Source organism: Tiliqua scincoides, chromosome 14 (genome assembly GCF_035046505.1).
Source record: "Tiliqua scincoides isolate rTilSci1 chromosome 14, rTilSci1.hap2, whole genome shotgun sequence".
Lineage (NCBI taxonomy): Eukaryota > Metazoa > Chordata > Lepidosauria > Squamata > Scincidae > Tiliqua > Tiliqua scincoides.
This window is the reverse complement of record NC_089834.1, coordinates 6,665,893-6,690,754: the sequence shown is the minus strand read 5'-3', so window position 1 is coordinate 6,690,754 and position 24,862 is coordinate 6,665,893. Positions and strand designations below refer to the sequence as shown.

The 24,862-nt window shown below is 43.4% G+C and overlaps 2 protein-coding genes and 1 pseudogene across 3 annotated transcripts in view; 1 reads left to right on the top strand and 2 right to left on the bottom strand.

Moving 5' to 3' along the window:
- ARVCF (ARVCF delta catenin family member) overlaps positions 1-24,862 on the bottom strand; it is a 752,684-nt gene that overhangs the window by 678,647 nt on the left and 49,175 nt on the right. The window lies entirely within an intron of this gene.
- The window catches only part of LOC136634328 (T-box transcription factor TBX1-like), a 51,453-nt gene that overhangs the window by 12,198 nt on the left and 14,393 nt on the right, over positions 1-24,862 (bottom strand). For both annotated transcript variants that reach the window (XM_066609806.1, XM_066609805.1), the window contains 3 exons: positions 19,659-19,760; positions 11,276-11,447; positions 9,389-9,544 (listed from right to left, as the gene is read on the bottom strand). In XM_066609806.1, the coding sequence (XP_066465903.1) occupies positions 9,389-9,544; positions 11,276-11,447; positions 19,659-19,760 (430 nt within the window). The remainder of the gene's footprint in view (positions 1-9,388; positions 9,545-11,275; positions 11,448-19,658; positions 19,761-24,862) is intronic.
- Positions 14,808-14,927, top strand: LOC136634849 (5S ribosomal RNA; annotated as a pseudogene).

Here is a 24,862-nt window from a genome sequence, read left to right as displayed (position 1 = left end):
TCAAACTTATTGATGTTCAAGAGTAAACAAAGAATCTCTAATCTTGATTTCTGCTGAAGTTTGAAGTATGTACCTGAAAGGTTTCAACCTACATCCAGATATTTTGTTTGTCCTCTTTGTATCTTCTCTTTTCTACATTAGATAAGTCAACACACATGGGGTTGTCCTCACAGCAGCAACCTACCTGTTAGGTAGGTTTGGCTTAGAGATGATGGCACCCAAGAACACCTAGGAAGGTTCATAAGAAAATAAGAACCCTGCTGGATTAGGCCCAGAGCCTATCTATCCAGCTTCCTGTATCTCACACCAGCCCACCAGATGCCTCTGGGAGCACATAAGACCACAAGAGACCAGCACCTTGCTGCCACTCCCCTACCATCTTGTAGTCTATTTACTCTCATACCCCTGAACGAAGACACTAGACTGTGGCTTGGGTTTAACTTGGGCTACCTTATTAAATACAAGTGACCAATTTTTAAAACATGAAACGTACTGAACACCGCGACCCTCCATTGCCAGTCTGGGGTAGCAAAAAGACTGCCATCCACGGTCAATTTGGATGACAGAAAACAATTCCTACCCAGCCTTTGAGCGACCAGCTAATCTCAGACTGACAGTGTCTGAGAGTGAAGCTCCCAACCTTGTGCGGTCCTCATGGAGAGTGTTTGTGGGTAAAATCAGGGTTGCTAAAATCCACTCCCTGCCTACTGATTCTCTACCAAAAAATCCTGCCCCCTTTTTTACCCTTTTAAATAACATTCTCCTCCTAGCTGAGCTCCAAGAACAGATGCAGTGGGAAAAAAAAATCTGGGCTTAGAAGCTTCAGGGGGAAAAATAAGTGGGTTTGGGAAAAGTTAAGAACCTCACTCCCACCTGCCAGTTCTCCCCTGCAAACTCCCTGGTGCCATTTCCTATGTTTGCCTTAAATAACAGGCATAAGAAGAGCCCCTCTGGGTCAGGACAAAGGCCCATCTAGTCCAGCTTCCTGTAACTCACAGTGGCCCACCAGATGCCTCAGGGACACAGAACAAGGAACATGCATCCTAGTGACACTTCCTTGCATCAGGCACACGTTTATAGGACATGACTTGCTGGTATAATGTGTACCATCAGAGATAAGACCAGAGAAAGGGACTTTTTGGTGTTGGTGCCATGACTGAGGAATGATCTCTCCACCCACGCTCCAGGCCAGGTGCCTAGTCGGTTTTAGGTGCCAATTTAATATTCCTTTCTATGCCTTCATACTGATTTTAGCATAACAGCTTAATGGTGCTTACTGATCCCACTTTCTTGTATTCAGTCTGTTTTTTATGGTGGCTTTAATCTTTGCCTGTAAGTTGCTTTGGAAATTCCACTTTAAAAGCGGGATAGAAACTTCTTAAATAAATAAGCTTCCCAATCAAAAGGACTTGCCCTTCTGGCTCCGCTTCAAAAGCTCAACGCACCACAGAGACAACTGGGGAGACTGCTCTAATGGGCATTTGCTCCTCGCCTTGGAATTCCAGCATGTGGTATCCTTCTGTTCCAAACCCCAGAACTGGATTCTATGTAACACTAATTCAAGGCACCAGGAGAAAAGTGCCCTAAGCCGGAGTCTGTCTGCTGAGCAAATACACTTGTAAGAAGATGCCATACTACATGCCCCTTCCATCCGGAGTACTTTCCCCCAACACATCATCCCAGAAAGCAACTCTTGAGTTTATTTCATTCGCTAGGGGAAAAGGCAGGGCATTTTTCTATATCTAAGCAAATCCACGGATAAAAGTATGTGATTGTGTGTTTCCGGAATGGGTTGAAAAACAAACTTTAAGCCCCCCAGTGACAGTTCCAGCCTTAGAGGTCAAACTGATAGAAAGCAGGAGAGAAAGAGCAGCTGTCCAAAGCCATCAGATGAATGCCAGCCTGGGAGGGCTGCGGGAGCCTCTTAAAGGCACAGCACCCCGGTTCGCACAGAGACCATTTCAGATGCTGTTGAGGCAGCAATTGGGACAGTTTTTCCTGTTGCATTTATTTTGTTTGTCTGCTCGTTTTAAATATGGGAATTATTGCAGAGGTAGCAATCTATCCTATGGTACGTAATGTTTTCTTAGAACAAATGAATATCAATTCACTAGCAGGGCAGGCTTGGAAACTGAACCAAACTACAGTATAGTATTTGCAGATTAGATGGTGGTGATGATTCTGTTACTACTTTTCATCATCAATAACAACAAGAATAAGGGATAATTATTGTTATCAACAACAGTTGATAATTGTTGTAATAAAACAACAACAATAAAGGTTCACAGCATGTACTGTATGTGCAGATGTGCAGGTTCTATTCATTCCTAGAATCCGTTATTTGCAAGCTTTGGAGCAAGAGGGATTTCAGCCAGTGGTGTAGCTATGCCACTTCGCATCTGGGGGCACAAAATTTTTTTAACCCCCTCCTCCCAGAAGGACTTAGAAAGGCACTTTGGATTTTTGGCCCCCTTAGCTATGACACAGCATATCTCACTGTGATGAACCCTGACATTGCTGTAAACCTGATGTAACCCCACATTCTGCAAAGTGTAGCTCTTGGACCACTCATCCCACGTAATTACATACCTGCCTAATTAAGCCAGAGCTTCAGAGCTTTTTTGACCTTTCTATTGCATTGTTTTTGCTTCTGCAAGTCCCAATTCCTCTAGGGTCGGCTGTCATGTACTGCTTTCTCTCCCTACACCAAGAGAGAGCAGCTTCTCCACTCACTGCTGCCTGCCGGTCTCTACTCAGTGACTTCCTTGTCCGATCTACCTTCTTTGGACGTCCGGGTTATGCTAGCAGCCCCAGTCACCTTCTTTCCTGATGAGGTTGAATCAAGTAGACATGCGCTGCAACAGCTCCCCCCCATAGTGCTGTCGTGTCACATGCATAATCTACATGGCATTTTTGCCACTGATTGACAAGCACTGGCTCATGACAGGCTACAGATTGGCCCAACAATCTCAGCCTCACTTCAGATGTCTCGATTTTTTTCTATGCGCAAAGCACTTCCAAATAGGAAGTATTATATATGTATAAAATGCATGTTTTATATGCATTGAATATGCATTAAATATGTATTAAACACATGCTTTTCCTAACTGAACAGCATGGACAAGTAATTGAGTCATTCTTGGAATTGAAAAGTCATTTTAAAGGCATTTTTCTCTGGTTCAAGAGATATGTTTAGAGCTGCTGAGATGCTGATTGACTAATGAGTTTAACCAAAAAATCCTTTTTATACACACACACACACACACACATCAGTATTTAACACACACACACACACACACATCAATATTTATTTGGACAAGTAAAAGATTTTAAAAACAAGAGTCACAAAACTGGAACGGAACTTAATACTCGTATTATACAGTCTGCCTTTTTTTTATAAGTGGGAGATCCATTCCAGCAACCCCCCGCGGATATACAAATCTGCAGATACTTTCGAGCAAACCAGAAGTGGCTTTCTCTCAGTATCAATCAATCAATCAATCAACAGTATTTATATACCGCTTTTCAACTAAAAGTTCACAAAGCGGTTTACAGAGAAAAATCAAATAACGTAAATGGCTCCCTGTCCCAAAAGGGCTCACAATCTAAAAAGATGCAAATGACGATCCATGGTGAGTCAAATCCATGGATGCTGGATTTGTGGGTACTGGGGGTATATATAGAGAGCTTGCTAGTTAAGTGTAATTAATTATTATCCTTCATTCATAGTTCTAGAAAAGGAAGTTTACTCTTTAGCTTGATGTTTAATGCAAAGTCCACAGGATAGTCAAGCTATCTCCAGGTAAAAGAATTTTTTTTGGCTCATCGGTTTTGAAAGAACATACTATCTTGAAGATGGGAACATGTAGCAACGGAGAGCTTGAGGATGTTTTATGGAAGCTATAACAGCTCACAGACTTTCAGGACATTTTTGCGGGAGTTTAAAATGACCGAATATAATAGAGCTGGCCCAAGGCACCCTGATGCCTGAGTCAGCATGCCAAAAACTGCTCTCCCCTTCCTTGACAATGTGTCCTCTGCTCCTTCAATTCTCCAATGCCCTAGATCAGCTTGAGTTTAATGCCAAGGTTGCGCGATTGTTTTGGGGTGGAATTGGGTTCATAAAAATATGAATGACCCTGTGCATTCCTGCTCTAATCTGAAAGACATCTATTTGAGAGCCAAGATGGTACAGTGTTTTGTACCATCCAGATTCAAATCCCCACTCAGCCATGGGGTTTCCTGGGTGACCTGGGGCCAGTCCCTCTCCCTCGGCCTCACCTTCCTCACAGGGTTGTTGTGAACAGGGAGGGAAGGAAGTGTGTATACCACCCTGAGCACCTTGGAGGAAGGAGGGGGTATAAAAATATAAAAAATAGTTTTATGCTGACCCTGATTGCAATCTCATTCACGACCTCCCTTAGGCAGGTCTATCACATTATTCAAGTGCGAGGCAAGGGTTAAATGGGACAGTAGTGACCCTCTTCCAGTTCAGAGTCTGGGAGGAGCTCTCCCACAGAGGCTTGGGGGGGGAATGAACTACTTGCTTCATGACCCTCTATCCAAGGACCTGCACAGAAAATTCTGTTAGGATGGATTTCATTGCTGATCCAGTCAAACAGTTAATAAAGCAGAGATCCCTTTTCGTTTCAAAGCTGTTGTCTCTTGATACACTGCCCTGTTCACACATACACACTTCCTTCCGAGTAAGTTCTGATTATTGGTGAATTTTCTTAATTTCTGTTTTAAATTGGCTTCACAATATGGGCTGCATGCTGCTTTGGTGAGCCCTTCACTGGGATCATAAAAATGGCTTAGGCACATTTTAAAGTAAATAAGGGCCCAATTACACAGTTTTCCAGCACCAGTACGCCAAAATGCAACCCCAAAGTAAGGGAACAAATGTTCCCATATGTTAAAGAGGCCTCTGGGTCTGCCTGCCCACCACGGGATGCAGTGCATGCCACATTGGTATGGCTGCACCAGCACTGGAAAATAGGATAGGATTGGGCCCTAAATCCGCGGAACACAATGGAATGTATTTCTAAGGAAAACATGCTGAATACAGTTTCCTGACTGGTTGCTGGGGAAGGGTTCTTAGCACCTGCCACTATTTTGTAACTGCTCAGCTGAAAAGTGTGAAACTACCAGAAACACAACAATTTGCAATCTCATATTTTCCAAAAGGTCACTATTCAAAGGCAAACAGACGGGGAACTTGACACGCAGCTTATAAACATGTGTGAACACGTAACTACAGCTACAAGTTTTAGATCTTGCCTTGCCAGGGTTAATTGGGTCTTGGGGTTCAGAGCAGAATAGTTCCAAGACCTCCTGGGGTTGACCACTCTTGCTTTGCAATGGTGTTCAAGCATTGTGTTTCTGCAGCCACTTAATGAATTGCTGCGACGAGCTCTGTGTCAAAATTATCTAATGCTCACTTTCCTTGATTGGAAGGGAAATGTATTTTTCTGGCTTTTACACCGAGCTGGTGCTGTGAGAAGCAAACATTTCCTCCAGGTTGCTCTTTAGTTTACTACTATTTTTGTTTGAGGTTAGATTTACAGACAGCAATTGCACCCTCAGCCAGAAGAGTCTGTGTGATTCCTGGAATCACAGTCTTCAGCTTCAAGAAACTGCCTTGCAGAGTCCAGTTACATGGTTCCGATAGCTCAACATTGTTTACATGGACTGGCAGCAGGTCCTCAGGCTTTTAGACAAGGATCTTTCTTAGCCCTATCAGGAGATGCCAGGGATGGAATCCCAAATCTACTATGAGTGGTCTACCACTGAGCTATAGCTCTTCCTTCTAGACCTGGCACTGGTATTTATACTTCCTGACCACTCGAGATTGTCTTTTAGCTATTGCTCTTCGATGACGATGGTTGGGTGTGTGATGTGGGTAAAATTAGGGTGGAATCAGGGGGTAAGGTATGTGGATGTTATTAGTTCCCCCCTTTCCTCCTTTCTAAGGGCAGGAGGTCTGGTCTAGAGGGTAGAGCCTCCGTCTGCCTGAAGATAACAACCACAAGGTCGCCAGTTCGAGGCCACCGGCACCGTGCGACCTTGAAGCAGCTGACAAGCTGAAGCCGAGCTGCTATTCCATCTGCTCTGAGCGTGGGAGGATGGAGGCCAGAATGTGAAGCCAGATCGGAATGAAACACCTTGAATGTAGTGGTTCTTGAAAGAAAGAACCTTCTTTCAAATTGTAAAAATCCCTATTTAATAAGGGATTTAAATAAAGCCTGCCTATGTAAACCGCCTTGAATAAAGTCTTGAATAAAGACCAAAAAAGGTGGTATATAAATACCTGTTATTAATTATTATTATTATTATTATTCCTCTGTAATTCAAGCACTGGGACACAGTTTTAGCATATGCGTGTGTCCAAGATTGGTTCATTCATGAGACCTACTGAAACAGTTGCCTCAGGCACCAGATTAGCAAGGGGGGGTCTGCCTACTCCATTTACCCACATGCCTCTACTGTCCATCCTCCTCTGCCATGCAAAACACTAGTCCACCACTCTCCTCTCCTCCACACTTCTTCTACTCCTTCCTGCTCAACCTATTCTAATCCAGGGAGTAGGAGGAGAAGAAACTGGGCTGTGTCAGAATGCCAGATGCAAGGGAGGGCACCAGGATGAGGTCTCTTGTTATCTGGTGTGCTCCCTGGGGCATTTGGTGGGCCGCTGCGAGATCCAGGAAGCTGGACTAGATGGGCCTCTGGCCTGATCCAGTGGGGCTTTACTTATGTAAACTGGCACAAGACTAAGTCTGGGGGGTTCAGATGGCAGAAGGTCCTGGCCAGCCCTGTGTGTTCATGTGTCCCTTTTTTTCCTTATCTCTGTCAGTTCAGCTAGTATAATAGATAACCTTTCTTCCTCATCTTTCTACCTATTTGGCCACAGTTGCAACCCACATGGGGTCAGGCTGTGATCCACGTCTGGGTTCCACCCCACTTCCTGAAGAAAAGAAAGTCAAGGTGCTAGTGTTGAAGTTGGCTACCGGTTCAAATGTCTGCTAGGAGAGGGTGATCTTGAGCGAACTGCTCTCTTTCTCTCTCTGCCTGACTTGACAGAAGTCTTCTGAGGCTAAAATACATCCTTTGTGGCTGTAAGAACTGAAATTACCCAATCCTACTTTAAGGTCATCCAAACTAGTGGCTGTCGCCACATCTTGTAGCAAGGAATTCCACAGGCTAACTTTGCACTGTGTGAAGAAGTACTATATTTCCTTTTCTTTGCCCTAAAGCCAATCAGTTTTATTGGACAAGCCCAGATTCTAATAAGCTCTCTTTCTCAGAGAGATGTGTGTTGAGGGTATAATTAGGGCAGAATCAGAGGGTAGGGTGTGTGTGTGTGTGTGTGTGTGTGTGTGTGTGTGAGAGAGAGAGAGAGAGAGAGAGAGAGAGAGACTTGTCTCTCTCTACAGTACACCATGCATACTATTATAAGTCTCAACCATGTGCCCCTCTTAATTGCCTTCCCTCCCCCCCCCCAAACTGAAAAGTCCCGCATTTTAGAGTCTTTCCTTGTCCGGAAGGTGCTCCAGCCCCTTTGATAAGTTTGGTCACCCTAATTTGCACCTTTTCCAACTCTGCAATAGTCTTCTTCAAGTGTGGCAACCAGAAGTGGATACAGTATGGCCGCACCATAGACTTATACTAGTTGGCATCCTTCAGTCTCAGAAGACTATGGTATCGCGCTCTGAATAGTGGTTCCGGAACAGTGTCCTCTCCAGTGCGCGAAGCCTGGGTAAGGTAGATATGGAGGATAGACTGTTACCCATGCAGCAAATCCCCCCTCTCCACGTCGCTGGAATGGTCCAATGGAAAGGCAGAAGCCAATACGGTTGGTTCCAGCGGCGTTGCAGGAGTTGCCAGAACGTGACTGTGTTCAGCCATGAACTGCCTCAGGGACTTCGGCTCCGGATTTTGCCTCAAGGTTGACTCCTGAAGCCTTTTCCATAACTGGATGTAGCCACAAGGCAGTGGAGGTTTGGGATCAGAGTTTTCCTTCTCTCAGATGAGCTGCCTTCCCAGGCTGACGAGTCCCATCTACCCGGTGGCTGTTTAGTCGCCTCTTACGACAAGTACAGCCACATACTTATGGCATAGACTTATACAGAGGCAATATTATATTATGGTCGGGATTTGCACAAGAACCGGCGGACCAGAGCTCAAATCCCCATTCAGCCATAAAGCTTACTGGGTGGCCCAAACCCAATCAATTATATATTAGTTTAGTCTACTTCCTAGGGTTGTTATAAGGCTGGGGGGGGGGGGAGGAAGGTTGCCCTGAGCCCTTTGGAGGAAGGGTGGGATAAAAGCCCACCCTTAACAACAAACAATAAATCACAACAATTTACTTGCCAGTGTCATTAGAAATTACTTCTGCTTGAGTTTGTTTGGGGTAGTTGTGATCCAAAATTATCTGGTCCACGTGCAAGTTCTCTGGCATAGATAGGCTGTGGATCAGGTTCCACAGAAGCAATTCAGAGCTCTGGAAAGGACCTGATGAAACTCCTTTAGGGCCAAACTAGAAATAAACAGTACAGCTTTCCTTCCCAACTTTTCCGTTTACTTCCTCGCTTACTGGGCAAAAGATAAGTTAGGAATATAGGAAGTTCAGGGCCCAATCCTATTCAACTTTCCAGCACTGATGCAGCTGTGCTAATGGCTAATGAATCCTGCAGTGAAGGTGCAGTCACAGGGGCCTGCTCCAAGTAAGGGAACTTTTGTCCTCTTACATCAGTGCTGCATTAGGGTTGCATCAGCACTGGAAATTTGGATAGGATTTGGGCCTCAGTATTGTTCATGCAGGCTGGATGAGGCTCGTGAGGTCTTTTTCAACCCGACTGGAAGATGCTACCAGTGATTGAACCTGAGACCTTCTGCATGTTCTACCAGCACGCTACAGTCCCCTCCATTGAAGGACGATTCAAATCTGTGCCATGCAATTTATTCAGGTCGGTATGATATATTATCTTAATTTGCTTTCTTTGCAACACTTATACCCCACTTTACACTTATATTACCCAAACAGATGAACAAAAAGGGGAGGCTGCAAGCAATTTTTAAACCCCGTATTTGCTCCTCAACCGTTCAATCCCATTCATTTCATTTCATCCTATCTAAATTGATTTTTAAATGGTGGAGCACGTAACCTTTAAGTGCCGTGTGGGTCTTTGTTTTGTTTTTGATTTTCACTAAGCATCAGTTGATTGACTGCTCTGAACAATCTCTTCCCTCCCCTCACCCTCCACCTTTTCTTTTCCGGTCCTCCATCCATCATGCTGCTGGAAGAGGGGGAGGGTTTGGGTGTGCATGTTTTGATAAATGAAGTACTGGAAGGTTTGTGTCTCAGTAATGAACTCCAGATACTCACTCTATGGTTCTGGTACGCGGTCACAGCGGTGAAGCGAGTCTCCTCAAAGACAAAGGTCTTGAAATTTTCTTCTGCATACTTCTCGCTGTCTTTCCTGGGGTCCACATAGACCACGTGGAAGCGGGGCTGGTATCTGTGCATGGAGTTCAAAATGATCTGAATGATAAAATGAGCAAGTTGAAATCATAATTGATTCATTCTATTGCTGTAAGACAGTTATGTTGAGAGAGGAGAGCCCCATACCCCACGCGAGAGACCCAACTGCACAGTGTCAGGGTGGGGGCAGACTGGGGGCTTGGGTGGTGCATGGATGTGCTGCTGTCTTTGAGGAGACGGTTGGATTGAGTTCTGCAAGGTTTAACAGTTCATGGCATGAATCATTTGGGTGGATTGCTTTTTAAAAAGCACTGTTAAAACATTATTTGCCTGCAAAGGTCAAGCCTTTGCAAGAGGGAGGGAAATCTAACTGGATTTTGTTATCTATCCTCTGACTTGACTGGTCCTTTCGCTAAAGATGCTGTGGTTATTGGGGATAAATTCCAATCATTTTGATCAACGTTTCTCTATATTAGATGAATAAAAGCTAAGTCTGAGAGCATGTCGGCACCCCTAGCTAAATTCCAGATATATGTTGTCTGATAGTATTAAAGTAAGGGGTCAATTCTATCAAAGTTGATCACGTCGAAGCTCCGTTGATTTGAATTGGAAACTCTCCCATTGCTTAATTCTCTAGTAGTTGAAATGGTTTAAGTCATTTCTGCCCAACATTGCATATACACAACAGGGACCAAGTGTGTACAACTTGTGCTGGGTTAAAAAGAAGCAACAGTCTTATTCCTGCTTGCCTGGGACTAAGCCCCACTGAGAGTGCCTGAGAGCATGCCCTACTAGATACTGAATGCAGTTTGACTTACTTCTGAGTAAGCATGCACAGAACAGTGCTGCAAGCCACTGAACTTGATGGGACTTGCTTCTGAGTAGGGCTATCAACTACTTAAAGAAACCTTCAATTTCTTCATTAGGGCTGCAATCCCAAATGCCTTTTCCTGTGAGTAAGTCCCACTGAAAGCAATGGGGATTTACTTCTGAGCGTGCACTGCCATTGTATACATTTTGTAGTGCAAGCAATGTATGTCTACTTAAGTACAGGAGGCCCTCAGTATCCACAGGGGATCCATTCCAGGATACCAAGTTTTGCAGATCATGAAATCTGCAAGTGGGCTCTAGCAAACTGAAAATGCCTTTAGAAGCCCCCAGGAGGCCTTCTGAGGTGCGGGGAGGCTATGCGCACATCCAGGAGGTCCTCTGAGGGCCTCCAGCTGTGGGCTTGGTGTCCACGGATATTCAAATCCATGGATGTGGAGCCCGTGGATAAGGACGGCCGTGGACGTTAAAAGTGTCTTTTCTTCATCTCCCACAGTGTGGGGTGGGAGGACTATTTATCTGGGCACACATGGTCCCTGCACGCCCTTTGGTGTCAACTATAGGGAGCACCTGTATGAAAATGTTGCCCCAAATTTTCTCCTTGTGCCGCATCATCTCCTAAGAGTCACAGCCTAGAGTTCAGCAGCCCAGCCACTAGAATGCTATGACAAGCTATCCCACAGCCATCTGGGTCTACAATGTGCAGAAGAATGAGGTTGGAATGTGGCAGCAGAATGCCACTCTGATCAGTAAGGGTGACATGGTCTGCTTCTGCCCTTGGCCTGCTCTAGTTATCTCTTGGAAGATAGTTTTTAAATATACTGTAGCATTCAAAAACTATATTTCCACACCACACCCTGAAGTGGTAGGTGCCAACTCATTTGCAGACCAGGTCCGAGATTCCCTCCATGATTACATCATTTGCCCTTCCCCAATGGGCTTCTTCCCCCAGGTAACACTTACATGTCCATTGTCATCCAATAAATTGTTGGTCAGCTTAAGTTTATCAAATGAGACAATTTGCTTCATCCACTGGGCTCCCCTGGCCGGGGAATCTGGGTGATAATGTACTCTCCCCGGAGTTGCAGGGTCTGCCTTGCCAGCCACCAACCAGGAGGAACTGTGAAATGCGTACCTGTGTGGAGATAAAAGTCAAGCCTGCATTAACCCTCGTGGCAAGTGGGGATCGTCTTCTCTACAAGTCAGCATAAGAGCCCTGCTGGATCAGGCCAAAGGCCCATCTTGTCCAGCTTCCTGTATCTCCCAGTGGCCCACCAGATGCCTCAAGCAGCACACAAGATAACAAGATCCTGTTGCCACCCCTTGCATCTGGCACTCAGAGAGAGCCTACTTCTCAAACCAGGAGGTTGCATGTACCCATCATGGTCTGTAACCTGTGATGGAGTTTCCCTCCACTAATCCGCTTTTCAAGGCATCTAGGCCTTTGGGTACCATCAACCCATCCTGTGGCAAGGTGTTCCACAGGTTAATGACACACTGGGTGAAGAAATATTTTCTGTTAACTCCCCCAACACTCCACTCATGTGGAGGCAAACCCCTTCATATCAGTGGGATTTGAGAAAATCTCTCCAAGCTACTCATTTATATTCCACTATTCAATATGAGTGGATATTCAGGATGTGCAGACTGAATGTGTTTGGTTTATGAAAAACGACATCTAGCACAGCACTAAATAACAAGACAATGCTATTTAATAGTAATGATGAGAATTTTTAAAATGACAATGAATAAAAAACAGTATATAGCAGTGGCACTTAAGGATAATTTCCACCAAGGACTAAAAGCATGGCACAAAAAGAAACCTTCCTAGGGAAAGCAGTTCATAAGTGGGATGTCACCTCCGAGAAGGCCTGTCCTCAAGTTTACCAGTGCTTATAAAAACTATAGGTGGCAAGTGCCATTTCAGAATACTAACTTGACATTTGCACAGCATTTTCTGAGTGTGCAAAGAGTGAAGGGTACGATGCACAGGTATATATATCCTGATGCAAACCTCACAACAACCCTGTGATATTATGCCCATATTGCAGAGGGGCAAAACTGAGGTTGAGGGAGATTTTCCCAAGATCATTTTCCTAAGTGAGTTCATGGCAGCGGTAAGAGCTGAAACAGTTCTGAGGTCCCGATTCCCAGCCCAGTTTCTTAACCACTACGCCACACGGTGTAGCCTCTGTGTGTCACAAGCACCTACTGCGTGTCAAGACCAAGAAGGGGGAAAGCCTCAGAAGATGTGTGTGCGCTCACATGCACACTATTTTCTTTTTTTAAAAGTGTGCTTTCTTCCTTCAGAACTATTGTTTTCATTTTTATCTAAATATACGCAAGTTTGATCTATGTAGAAATGAAGGTTAAATGTCTGTTTATTTAAATTGCCTGTTTGTTTCCTTGGGCCCTCTTTGATTGGAGGGGAAAAAAATAAGATAAAAACCGCTTTAGATAATAACAATAATTTAAAGTGATTGATCTATAATTCATAGAACTCACCAAGATATACGACAGTCTTAACCAACATAAATTGCATGGCTCAGGAAGTCATAGGGCCAAATCCTATTCAATTTTCCAGCACCAGTGCAGCCATGCCAATGGGGTAGGAGCTGCATCCTGCAGTGAGGTTGCAATAATAGAGGCCTCCTCCAGGTAAGGGAGCATTTGTTCCCTTTCCTCAAGGCTGCATTGCGGCTGCACCAGCACTGGAAAGTTAGATAGGATTGGGCCCTGGGTTTAATAGTTCTTGCAGAGTTGACATTTCTATAAAGAGAGAAGAAGACTCGACTGTTTGCCAGCAACAGCTGAACGTGTGAAACTGAACATACCAAGTCAGTCCCTTGCTCCATCTTGGTGTGCTGATAACATGAGTGACAACAAGTCTACAAGGCTTCCGTCTTACCTAGAGATGCCAGCGACTGTATTTAGACTTTCTTCATGCAAAGTTGTTCCTCTCCCACTAAGCTAGTGCCCCTCCCCAGTTTGAAATGAGGTGGAGATGGGAGCCAGAGAAGGGTCTGTGAGTGTCTTTCTATTCATTTAAGACAAGCTGAATCTGATAGGGTTTAAGTAAGCTGAGACTGTACTGTGTGGCTGTCACAGAACAGCAGAGAAAACAAGAACTTTAAGCATTTATTGCTCCCCATCCTGCCTTCGATTTCATTCCTTCAAAGTCCACATTGATTCAAGAGGGCAATCTTAACCCGATCTTCAGCCTGCCTGTTTATTTAAGAGTCAGTTTTGGCTCAGTGGGAGAATTATCTAGCATCAGATTTGAGCAGAAACATCACTTGGAAAAGAGAGAAAATGAGGTGGGGGGGGAGATATACTCAATTGGATGTTCTATGTTCCATTTCCTTTGACAAGCAAACATTTCTGAAGCAGGCTATGAAGCTGGAGATCTGTCTAAATATTTACATCTGCGGCATCACGAGTCCTAGGCACAGGGGCATTGGAGGCGTCTTGGAGCTGGAGCAAAATGTGTATCGGGGGTCTTTTTAACTCAAGGTGTTAAAAGGCAGAGCGCATAACGGACGGGGTTGATGGTAGGGCTGCCCCAGCTAAGACAGAGAGAGAGAGAGGCAGTGGGTGGGAAAAAATACACCTCTTGGACTGCTGAATTTCTAAATGGGTATAGTCCAAGGTAGCATCAACTACCCCCCGCCTGCACTGAAAGCAGAAAGAAAACTGTTGCAGCCAACATTTAACACCCCCCTTTTTCCTGTCCAAACATCACCAATTAAGATTTGACAAAAGTTATGTGGCCATGCTGGGTCATTCAAAGAAAAAAGAACATTCACAAGATAATGCCTCTATTAGGGCCAACCCAAAAGGAAGAGGATATTGGACAGTGAGCTTTTCAATAGCCTAGCAGTGTTTCTCAAACTGTGGGTTTCTCAAACCCACTAAGTGAGTTCCCAGCCAATTTCAGCTGGGTTCCCATTCAGTTTAATGTGTATTTTATTTTTAATATATTAGACTTGATGCTACAGCATGGTATATGATGGCATTTGGAGAAACGTTACAGATCTATACTTTTAACAGGCTACTATGTATATGCTTTTAACAATGATAGTCAATGGGGCTTACTCCTGAGTAAGTGTGGGTAGGATTACAGCCTTTGGAATGTTTAGGAATTTTTTTTTTTTTTTTAAACAAATACATAACTGCTTGGGAGGGTTAAGATTTATTTTATTTTAAATACATTTTTAAACTTATACTTACTGTAAACTTTTAATTTACTTGCTTAATTTGGTTTGATTTTGTCATATGGGAGGGTGTTAAAAATTTTCTTGGTTGATGATGTTGCTTCTGGCTATGACATCACTTCCAGGTTAATGACAATCACTTCCAATGAGTCCTGACAGATTGTCCCGCTGCTAAAAGTTCGAGAACCACTGTCCTACAGAACACTTTCCCAGATAATTAAAAGGACAGAATGTAGGGTGGGGGGAGCATGTTGTAGGAGACTCAAGAATCCACTGCTTGTATATGCAGCAATTGTAACCCTGCAGATGCCTGATCTCATCTGATCTCGGAAGCTAAGCAGGGTCAGGCCTGGTTAGTACTTGGATGGGAGACCGCCTGGGAATACTGGGTGCGGTAGGCTTCTACCATAGTCTTTCGAGACTGAAGGTTGCCAACCACATAATCATAATGATGGATCTTGAAGGGTTGAATGGGCCTCTGAAAGGTTTCAGTACATACACAGGGCTACTGAGAGAAAGGTGATTTTAGGCATTGTGTTCCCAAGTAAAGAAGCCAGACAAAGAAAGGGCTGCACTTCTGAATGGCCACTGAAATGTCATGGAATGAATGGGGATCCTGGAACCTGACCCACAAACTTGTAAACTAAATTATGCCAGCTGGAAGGAATGTACAGTCGACCCTTTTAATCCATAGGTCTGGAACCTGCAGACTTGACTCACCACAGGTTCCAAACCGGCGGTGGAGAGCCCCACCTGACCTTCCAGACATGACCAGAAGCGCCTTCCGGTCAGAAAGTCTCTCAGAGGCCCAGAGAGCCCCCCCCCCCCCACGGACGTGACATCCCACGGTCCAGACCCACAAATTCGGTTGCCAGCATTCACAGGGGTTTCAGGAACGGAACCTCAGGATGCTGAGGGCTGGAGGTTATACATTGCAATGGCCATTCTCAGTCATTAGTTTTAGCACATCTTCCCTTTTTTTAAGCCATTTCTGCCCAACATTGCATATACGCAACAGGGATAAAATGTGTGCACCTGTGGGTTGGGCAGAAATGGGTTAAACCCTATTATTGTAAGAAGATGCATACAGTTCCCATCTGTATGGGAACGCTCGATTAGAAAAAGAATCCAACAGTACCAGAGATTACTTTTCACATATCTAGGGTTTTTTTCCCCCATCAAATTCCTTAAAAATTTCCCCCATTTTTCCCCAACTGTTGGAGCAATTCCTGGCCAGATACCATCCCAGTACCCAACTGGCCACCTAAACACAGTGTACGTAAAGCTTGTGGAAAGAAACTGGTTTCCATCAGACCAGTTTTAAAATGTGGCTGAGAGGCAGATTCATTTACCACGTACAAAACTGGAGGTAACCCGGCAAATGACCGGGACCTTCCAGCACAAGTTAACGAGGCAATAAAATTGGAATCTAACCATCACATACAAGGTTGAAGACTGAGATTTCTGCAGGTTGAGAGGCTTTCTCCCATTTCTACCAAAATGGACACACAAGGTAGATCTTGTGTATCAAAATGCAAACACATGCATCAGTGATGACCAAACATCATAAAAGGAAGACATTTAAAGTTCTCCACCTCAACTGTAAATAGCGAGCTAATTTTGGCTGCTTTCCTATGCACACTTAACCAAGAGTAAGCCCACTGAGCACAGGCAGGTTTACTTAACATCAAAAAGGTTGCAGAACAGCTTTTAAACTGGGGCAGGGGGAGTGACAGGAGTTGGGCAGCATCTGTTTCAGGTCAAATTATCCTTAATAAGGGGCGAGGCTGTGAAATGCTCTAGTTCATCCAGAAAGAAAAAGGGGACAATTTGGAAATGAGCATATTGTGGTAGGATAGGTGAGCTGGTCAAAGATCGAGAAATCAAGGAGGCATCCATAGGAAAAAAAAAGTGTTGTACAATTGGGAAACTAAAATCACATCCATTGGGAGTCTGTTACAGTAAAAAGTTAAGAACCCCTGCTCTACCAAGGCAGCAATCCTATGCACGCTTTCCTGCAATTGAGCCCCATTGAACTCAATGGGACTTACTTCTGAGTAGATACGCACTGGGATGCAAGTAGGAAAGTCACCACCAGTTCCAGGAGGAGACCAGCTTGGCTTGTAAGTGGAGTCAACGAAGACCCAACAGACAAGTAGGTTTTTTTTTTTTTAGAAAACAAAAATATGTTGCACAAATGATAACAAAAGGAACACAAACTCTGGCAAAAGGAAAGTCAGTTGATACTAAGGAACTCAGTGCAAGAATGGCAAAAAAAAAATCAAGGCAAACAATTAAAATGTCTTTAGATACATCAAAAGCAGGAAATCTGCCAGGGAGGTGGTTGGCCCATTAGAAAGAAATAAAAGGGAAGGTTAAAGGAAATTCAGATATTATAGAGGAGCTATAAAAAGGAAATTTTTGTATCTGCCTTCAGTACAGATGCAGGGCAAATACTGGTGCCTGAAATTACCTTCTAGTAAATTCATGGGATGAGGTTCCAGAACATATTGGCAAATTAAATATTAACATTGGAAAATAGCCAATATGACACCAGTTTTTGTTTTGTTTTTAAGGGATTGGGGAGTTTGAAAAATTATAGCTCAGTCAGCTTAATGTCTGCTCCTGGTAAACTGGTTGAAAACATAATTAAAGATGACATTAGTAATTATATGGAAGAATGAGCCTTGCTATAAGAGAATCATCGTGGTTTCTGCAAAGATAAGTCCTGCCTCTACCCACATACCACTGCTGACACTCTCAAAGAACTTTGGAAGGTTGGTGTCAACACATGTGGATAGAGGCAATCCTGTTGACTGGTGAATAGAGGTGATCCATACTTGGACTTCCAAAAACCTTTTCAAGTCCCTCACCAAATGTAAACTTAGCAGTCATGGAATAAGGAGACAGGTCCTTTTATGGATTGGTAAACAGTTAAGAAACAGGAAGTGGAGAGGAGGAAGAAAAAGGCAATTTTTGCAGTGAAGGAAATGAGAAGTTTCTCCAGGGATTTGTACAGGGTCTGGTGGTTTTTAATTTGTTCATAAATGATTTGGAGTTAGATCAAGGTGGCCAAGTTTTAATATTGACACCAAAATATTCACTGCAGAAAGCACATTGTGAAGAGCTCCAAAAGGATATCTTCAAACAGGGTGAATGGGCTGTTCAGTATGAAGTGTTGCATATTGGGGTATTTTTTTTCCTCCAAATTTCACATATATACCAATGTGGTCCAAGCTATCAGTGATAAACCAAGACCCAGTTACCACCTGGGATTCCCAACCAGAAAGATGGGGGGGGGGATTATTTGACTGCTCTCTGCTGCAGTTTCCATAATACAGCATAAAAAAAAAAGACAAGTTCTTCACGACATTAAAGAACCTACATTAAACAGACCACCATCTAGGGTTTCCAGTTATAATTTCTAACCAAGCTTCCTTGCTGGGTTACTCCATGAGTCTAGGACATTCCATCCAGAAGCTCCCAAACATGTCAGTCCCCAGCTGCTGGTAATTTAGAAGTCTACTTTATAAATATTCCATTTTGAGCTATAGTGGCTAATCGTGGCTACACCACATCCTGCAGTGATGAATCCCGTAAATGCATCGCTATTACAAAATTAGTAGTTTTGATTGGCGTGTGTCTCTCTCAGTGCTTGTAAATCAGTAGTCTTGAGGGTTTTTAGCCCTCATTATGGAGGGGTGAAGAGAGCAATGGTTTCAAATGCCTAATGGTAAATTCCATGCCTGAATTCTCCAGTTCCACCATCTGGAAAATTCTAGGGTTTGACAACAATCCATATTGGCTCGAAGAAAGAAACAAAGGGACTGGGAGAGGCAGGGTGGAATAACGGAGCATTAGTTTAAAAGCATAAAGTGCATTTTTAAAAATTAAAAAAGGAAAGTTATGATGTAATCCTATTACATCCTTGAGAGTAATCCTTACTTCCTCGGGAGTAAGCGCCATGGTACTCCCACGTAAGCATACTTGCAATTGGGGTATATGAATACGATTCTAGGGTATTAAGATCAGTGGTTATATTGCCATCGGTTTCAGTGAAATACAGATTTCTCTCTCTTTTGCTTCGGAGGAATTAAATTGGTTTAAAGTCTAGGATTTTAATATAGCTGGGCTTACACAGGATGTGCACGGCAAAAGGATGTTCAGAGCTCCTGGGCCTTTAAAGTATGCTTGGCAATCAGAAATTTAATAAGTGAAGAGTTCTCCTTCATCCAGGTGCAGTGTACTTAATCTGTGGAACGCCCTACCACAGGATATCTGGCTGAGATGCCTTTAAAAGGGGACTGAACAGATTTCTGGAAGAAAAGTCCATCACCAGGTAGAAGCCATTGTGAGTACATGCAACCTCCTGGTTCTAGAAGTAGGGGACTGAACAGATTTCTGGAAGAAAAGTCCATCACCAGGTACAAGCCACTGTGAGTACATGCAACCTCCTGGTTCTAGAAGTAGGTCATCTCTGAATTTCAGGTGCAAGGGAGTGGCAACAGGATATATGGATCTTGTTTTGTGTGCTCCTTGAATCATCTGGTGGAATACAGGTGGGATGCTGTGGGATACAGGAAGCTGGACTAGATGAGCCTTTGGCCTGATCCAACAGGGCTGTTCTTATGTTAGGAGACCTACCTTGTAGGCCTTGCCAGAACTTTTGGTTTTAAAGAGAAAGTTGCCATTGGCCAATGTTCTCTACAGGCAGAGTGTGGCATCACTCTACAATCTCTGAGATAAAAGATGTTTTGCACTGTTCAAAAACAAACATTTTATTTACTAAAGACTCTGAAAATATTTAATGGTGGATAGCTTTTTGAAAACATGTTAGTGTGGCTGTTGTATTTTTAATTTGATTTTATTCTTTGCTCTGCATTTGCTTTAATCCTTTTGTATGTCGCTTTCAACTTAGTTTGATGGAACGGTGGGGTAAAAGCATTCTGAATGAAACAAGGAACAAACAAGAGCGGCTCACAATTTAATACAGGAAATGCCAATATGGGTGGAATCAGCGCACCCCTCTAACCAAGACTTAACATAATTTTTTTTTTAGATAGGTCAGAGTTAAGGGGATTTTTGATTCCAGCACGAGAAGGAGGAGAAGTGGGGAAGTTTCCAATACTTGCCGGTATCGCTTATCATCCACGGGTACAAAGTCCATTAAGAGCATGTAGTCGGCCATGGGGTCCATCCCGAAAATCTTCACCTGAAAGGTGGGGAACATGCGTCTGGAATAGGAAAAGGAAAGCACAAGACAAGAGATAAGCGAGTTTCGAATATGCGAGCATGGAAATCTACAGAAGTTAACCTAACCCATTGTTTTGCTAGCATAAAGCTTTGATGCTTTGGAGAATTTGGCATTATAAAGACCCTTGATCTCATTAAGACCAGCTTTTCCAAGGAAGGCTGCAACGCGCTTATCTGAGAGTAAGCCCCATGGATCTCAGAGCTAACTGCCTGAGCAAGCACTCATAGGATCGCATTGTACAACGCAATGCTGCCCTCTCAAACATTCCCATGTCATATATACTTATTTAAAAGTAAGCCCCGTTCATTACCCGTGCTTCAGTGTAAGGGCACTTGTCATTTCTGCCTAGCATGAAAATAATTGATGAGTTGTGTCAAAAGTTACAAGTCAAGAGCAGGGCCAAGAAAAAAAGTTAGCAATTGTTCCAAACACATTTCTTTAATCCTTTTGTATCCTTTAATCCTTTCTTTAATCCTTTTGGCTGTATTTTCAAGGTGACCTATCGGAAATGAAGTCTGTAGTCCTCTATGCTATACAATGGGAGCAGGTCCCCCTGAACTCAATGGAGTTGAGGAGACATCTAAGGAGACTTGTGCCGAATGGCTAAAATCTTAAAACATTCAGCATTTCAGAATCAATCCTAGTGGAATCCAAGAAATGTATTATTTATACCGTACCATCAACGTACATAGCTCATTACACAAGACTGAAAAGAGAGGTCCCTGTCCCCAGAGGCTTACAATAGAGACACAAGAGACAGAGATGGAGGCAGGGCTAAGTCAGGAAATTTCAGTGTAGAACATGAAAGCCAATGTAATGCAAACCTATTACATAAGAAGCATTTGATTCAAGTCGAGTTAGGCCTCCAAGGGAGAAAAAAATATGATAAACAAGACAAAATTGATTCAAATCCAAGTAGTTGAGTCTAGCTGGGCTTGCACTGTCAGCTGGGCAGAGGGGTTGGGGACCCGCATCAACTGTAATAGTACAGGGACCTCAACGTCAAAGGAGGTTTAGGGCACAATCCTAACCCCTTATGTCAGTGCTTTCCAGAACTGACATAAGGGCAATGCAGCTCTGAGGTAAGGGAACAAACATTCCCTTATTTTGAGGAGGCCTCAGTGAGTGACACCCAACTGCAGGATGCAGTACATGTCCCATTGGCTGGAAAGCACTGACATAAGGGGTTAGGATTGTGCCCTTAGTTTTAAGAAAGGGACCATAAGAGGAGAAGAGAGTCATAACCTAACTAGCCATTGGAAGCTGGTTTCCATGGGTAGCCCCAGAGCAGTTCGGAACCAGCCCAGAAGATTCCATGGTAGCCCCAGAACAGTCTTCTCAGGAAATAGGAATGAATGGGATATAGACTAGCAACAGAGATGAAGAAAAATAATGGCAGGTAATCTGTTGGAAGGGGTGGGGAATGATGGGGAAATAATGTCGAAAAGTGACTGTGGGCGATACCTTTAGCAGGACCAACTAAAACCTCCCATAGTGAACTGGTGTTCCCCAACTTTTCTGTTCAGCATCCAGCCTGGAGAGGACCACCCAACGTTGACTTTTTGCAACTGTGATCCAGATTACACAGAAGAACTATGCTGACCCTGGGAGTAGATCCCAGTGGCTTTCTTTCCAAGTAAATGTACTGAAGAGGGCGCTCTGCCTCTGCCATAAATCTACACATCCTGCTTTACATTTCTGTCCAATGTTGCATATATGCAACAGGAATCTAATGTGTACACCTGTGGGCTGGGCAGAAATGGGTTAAAGAGATTGATTTTTTTCCCCTTTCTTTCCCTAAGCTTGGAGACTCTCTCGCCAACCCAAAGGCTACAGAAGAAAATCCAAAGGGCCTGGCCACTCTCAACAGATCTCCCTTTAGTCACACATGGGAATCAGATTTCTTTGGAGGTCTTCAATGACCCAAGCCCTCCAGTGCCAGGGCAAAAGATCCACTCAGGGACGTGTCAGGCTTGGGCCCCCTTCACGCATATAGCAGAATTCAGCAAGAACTTTTCCCCCAGGTATTCCTCTGCTGTTTGGAGTTGCTAACCCCACCAAACATGCCACTTTTCACATGTAGAAAGCTAGCATGTCACTTTCCAACAGGTTAGCTTTCTACATGCAAAAAGTGGAGTCCTTAGAAGTCAACCAGAGTGCACTGTGTGCACTCAGTTTCCAGTGTGCACTGAGCTTTATGGTGGCCCCAGAGCCCAATTCCCCTATGCATGTCTACTCAGAAGTAAGTCCCATTACACAACCCCAGGATTGTCACCTTAGAACGCAAGCAATAGCTTTCAAGGAGACAGCTGGGCAGTGCAATTTGAAGAGCAGCCAATTGGCCATGATTTGAGGTTCTCTGGGTCAATCTGGGAATGCGAAAACGAGGTCTGGATTTGCTTCTGTGGTTGTTTACTCGTAAATCTCATTAATTTCTGTGGCGCTACTTCCCAGGGAGGCATGTATAGAGTTGCAACCTTAATGGGGCAGGGAATACATCTCATTGAAATCAATGGGATCGTGACAAACTACAGTGTTAGTGATCCCAGTGTAAGCTGGCACAGGGCAGCAAAGACAAGATATTTGGTGGTATGACTTGAGCAGGGCTTGAATGCCAGTGTGTCAGCTTAACTGTGGAGACCGGGGTTGTTATGGGATACACATTACAAAATGCCTTTCCACTGAAGACAGGTGCCAGACATCTAATGCAAGAGCACAGTTCTGAGGACATCAGGGGGCAAAGGTTTCATGCCTAGGGCTGCCCGATGCAGTGGTGTTCCTCAGAAACTTAGATCCAATTGTTGGGGTTATTGTTTAGCCCCCATCCTCTCACACATGTTAGTGTTCATTGCAACCCCCACCAACCTCATCAATTACAATTAAATTTCTCATAGTATTCTGGTTATAGTGTACCCCGTAGTGTTAGAGTATACCCCATAGGAAGCTATGGGGGAAGCTGTTGCTCTTCTAAACAATTCTGTTTCCAAATGAGGGTTGAGGCTGCGTTTCTTAGAACCAAGCCCACCCCAAAACAGTTGGGTTCACTTCCAAGTAAGAAACTTTCAAAGGATTGGGCTGGGGGGGGGGCAAGGATAAAAAGGAAGGGAACATTTGGTAAAGTGGCATGTAGTTCGTGTACACAAGAAAAAGAGAAAGGCTGCAATCCTATACACACTTTCCTGAGAGTAAGCCCCATTGAACACAGTGGGACTTATTTCTGTGTAGTCATGCTTAGGATTGTGCAGTTGCTAGGGGAGGAATGCGTCACAGTGGATGCAGTGGGGTTCCTGCCCAATAAACAGATTTTTTGGAAACAGCTTTGCTCTTAATTTTCCTTAATATTCCGAATTTTGTGCACATTCTCATCTTTCCATATTACCAAGCTAAATGCAAGACTCCAGTCTCACGGATAGGGTCAGACTTCAGGAGGGTTTGCTCTGTGGATGGCCAACTGACTTAGAAGATCTGGCAGGACCCCAGGAAAAGTGATCCACTCAGCCAAACAAAGAACAATTTTTTTTCTCTCCCCCCCCCACACCATCCCTGGTTTGCTGCCATTTCACCTTAACACCTCTCTTTCTGCAGGCAGGGACATGACATTTGTGCCTTGTTTCTTAAGGCTAATGACAAGAATGGGATACATCAGAAGCTTTCCTGGAGCAGAGCGTGAGTGGGCTGTAGACACCCGAAAACCTGAACTGTAATCTGGTTTGCCTTTTTGGCTGCAAGACACCAGCACTGCTCTTCCTCCAGGATGGTTGAGGTTCACCCAGGGAGGGGAAGGTATAGCAAAAAGGGAGGGGGGAACTCCCTCTCTTCCTTTGGGGCAGCTGCTGCTGCTTCTGTTTCCAAGAGTTTCATGGGCAATTCAGCTCAACCCCCCCACCCCCATGAGAGAAAGAAAATTCTACCTACAGCATCCAATTGCTTCAATGCAACCTCAATCCTTAAAAGTTTCCAAATGGACTGAGAAAGCCCCGTGCCACAATTTACATTTCAGAATTCACTTAGCTGATCAAGGACATTTAAATAGCTCTCCGTTTAAAAGTCTTTGAACCATATTAACCCCCTACTCTGTAGGTAGTTCCCCTCCCTCCATTTTCTTTTTGTTATGAAAGGTTAAAACAAACACTTTAATTGGAGAAAAACTCAATTTAAAAAAACCAAACACCTTAAAGCAGGACACCGGGGAATTGTCCAAATAAATACTGCCTTTAACTAAGCGCTCTGAGTGTTCACCAGGGACTAGGAGCTTGTCTGAAAGAAAATTGGGCTGATTTGCTTTTGCTCTTTTAAGTATTTGCTTTCCCCGCCACTTTTTGGGCTTTCTGAATTCCAAAACGGTTCTTTTGGAATTCAAAAACACTGCCAAAACGAATCGATGGCACAGATACAGCCATGTGCGGAGAGTTCAATTTTAAAAAGAAAACAATATTATAATATTATATTATAAAAAGAAAATATTTTCTTTTTCTATAATAACAACATTTCCCAGATTTTCTCCTCACAAGCTGATTTCTTTCCTACCCATTCAAACAAATAAAAGCAGCTGAAATCTAGTAAATCCAAAAAAATCTGTATTTGGATTATGGTGTTGGGTTCAGATACTGTGCTTAACTCTACTTAGACATAAACTCCACTGAAATCAGTTAATTGATTTTCTCTGTAGACCACTTTGTGAATATTTTGTTGAAAAGCGGTATATAAATACTGTTAACAATGTTTATTATTAATATTATTAATGTGAATAATAAATAATTTTATTATTATGTTTATAATATTACTAAGTTTATAATAACAACAACAACAATAACAATTATTATAATACAAGCAAATGTGGTCTAACATTTAACAAAGGAACTAGAGTCCTAAAATCCACACATAGCTGGGGTTGGAATATCTAATTTTAAGTGGACGGAGTTTTTAAGTTTTAGGAAAAATATTATATATTCTCCTCTTCCACATGCTTCTAAATACAAGAGTCCTAGAACAACAAAATAATTTGAGACTGTTTCAGGTTACTTTTTTTTTTTTTTTAAATAGCAAAAATCCTATTTAAAAAAAAACCTTAATCCAGCATTT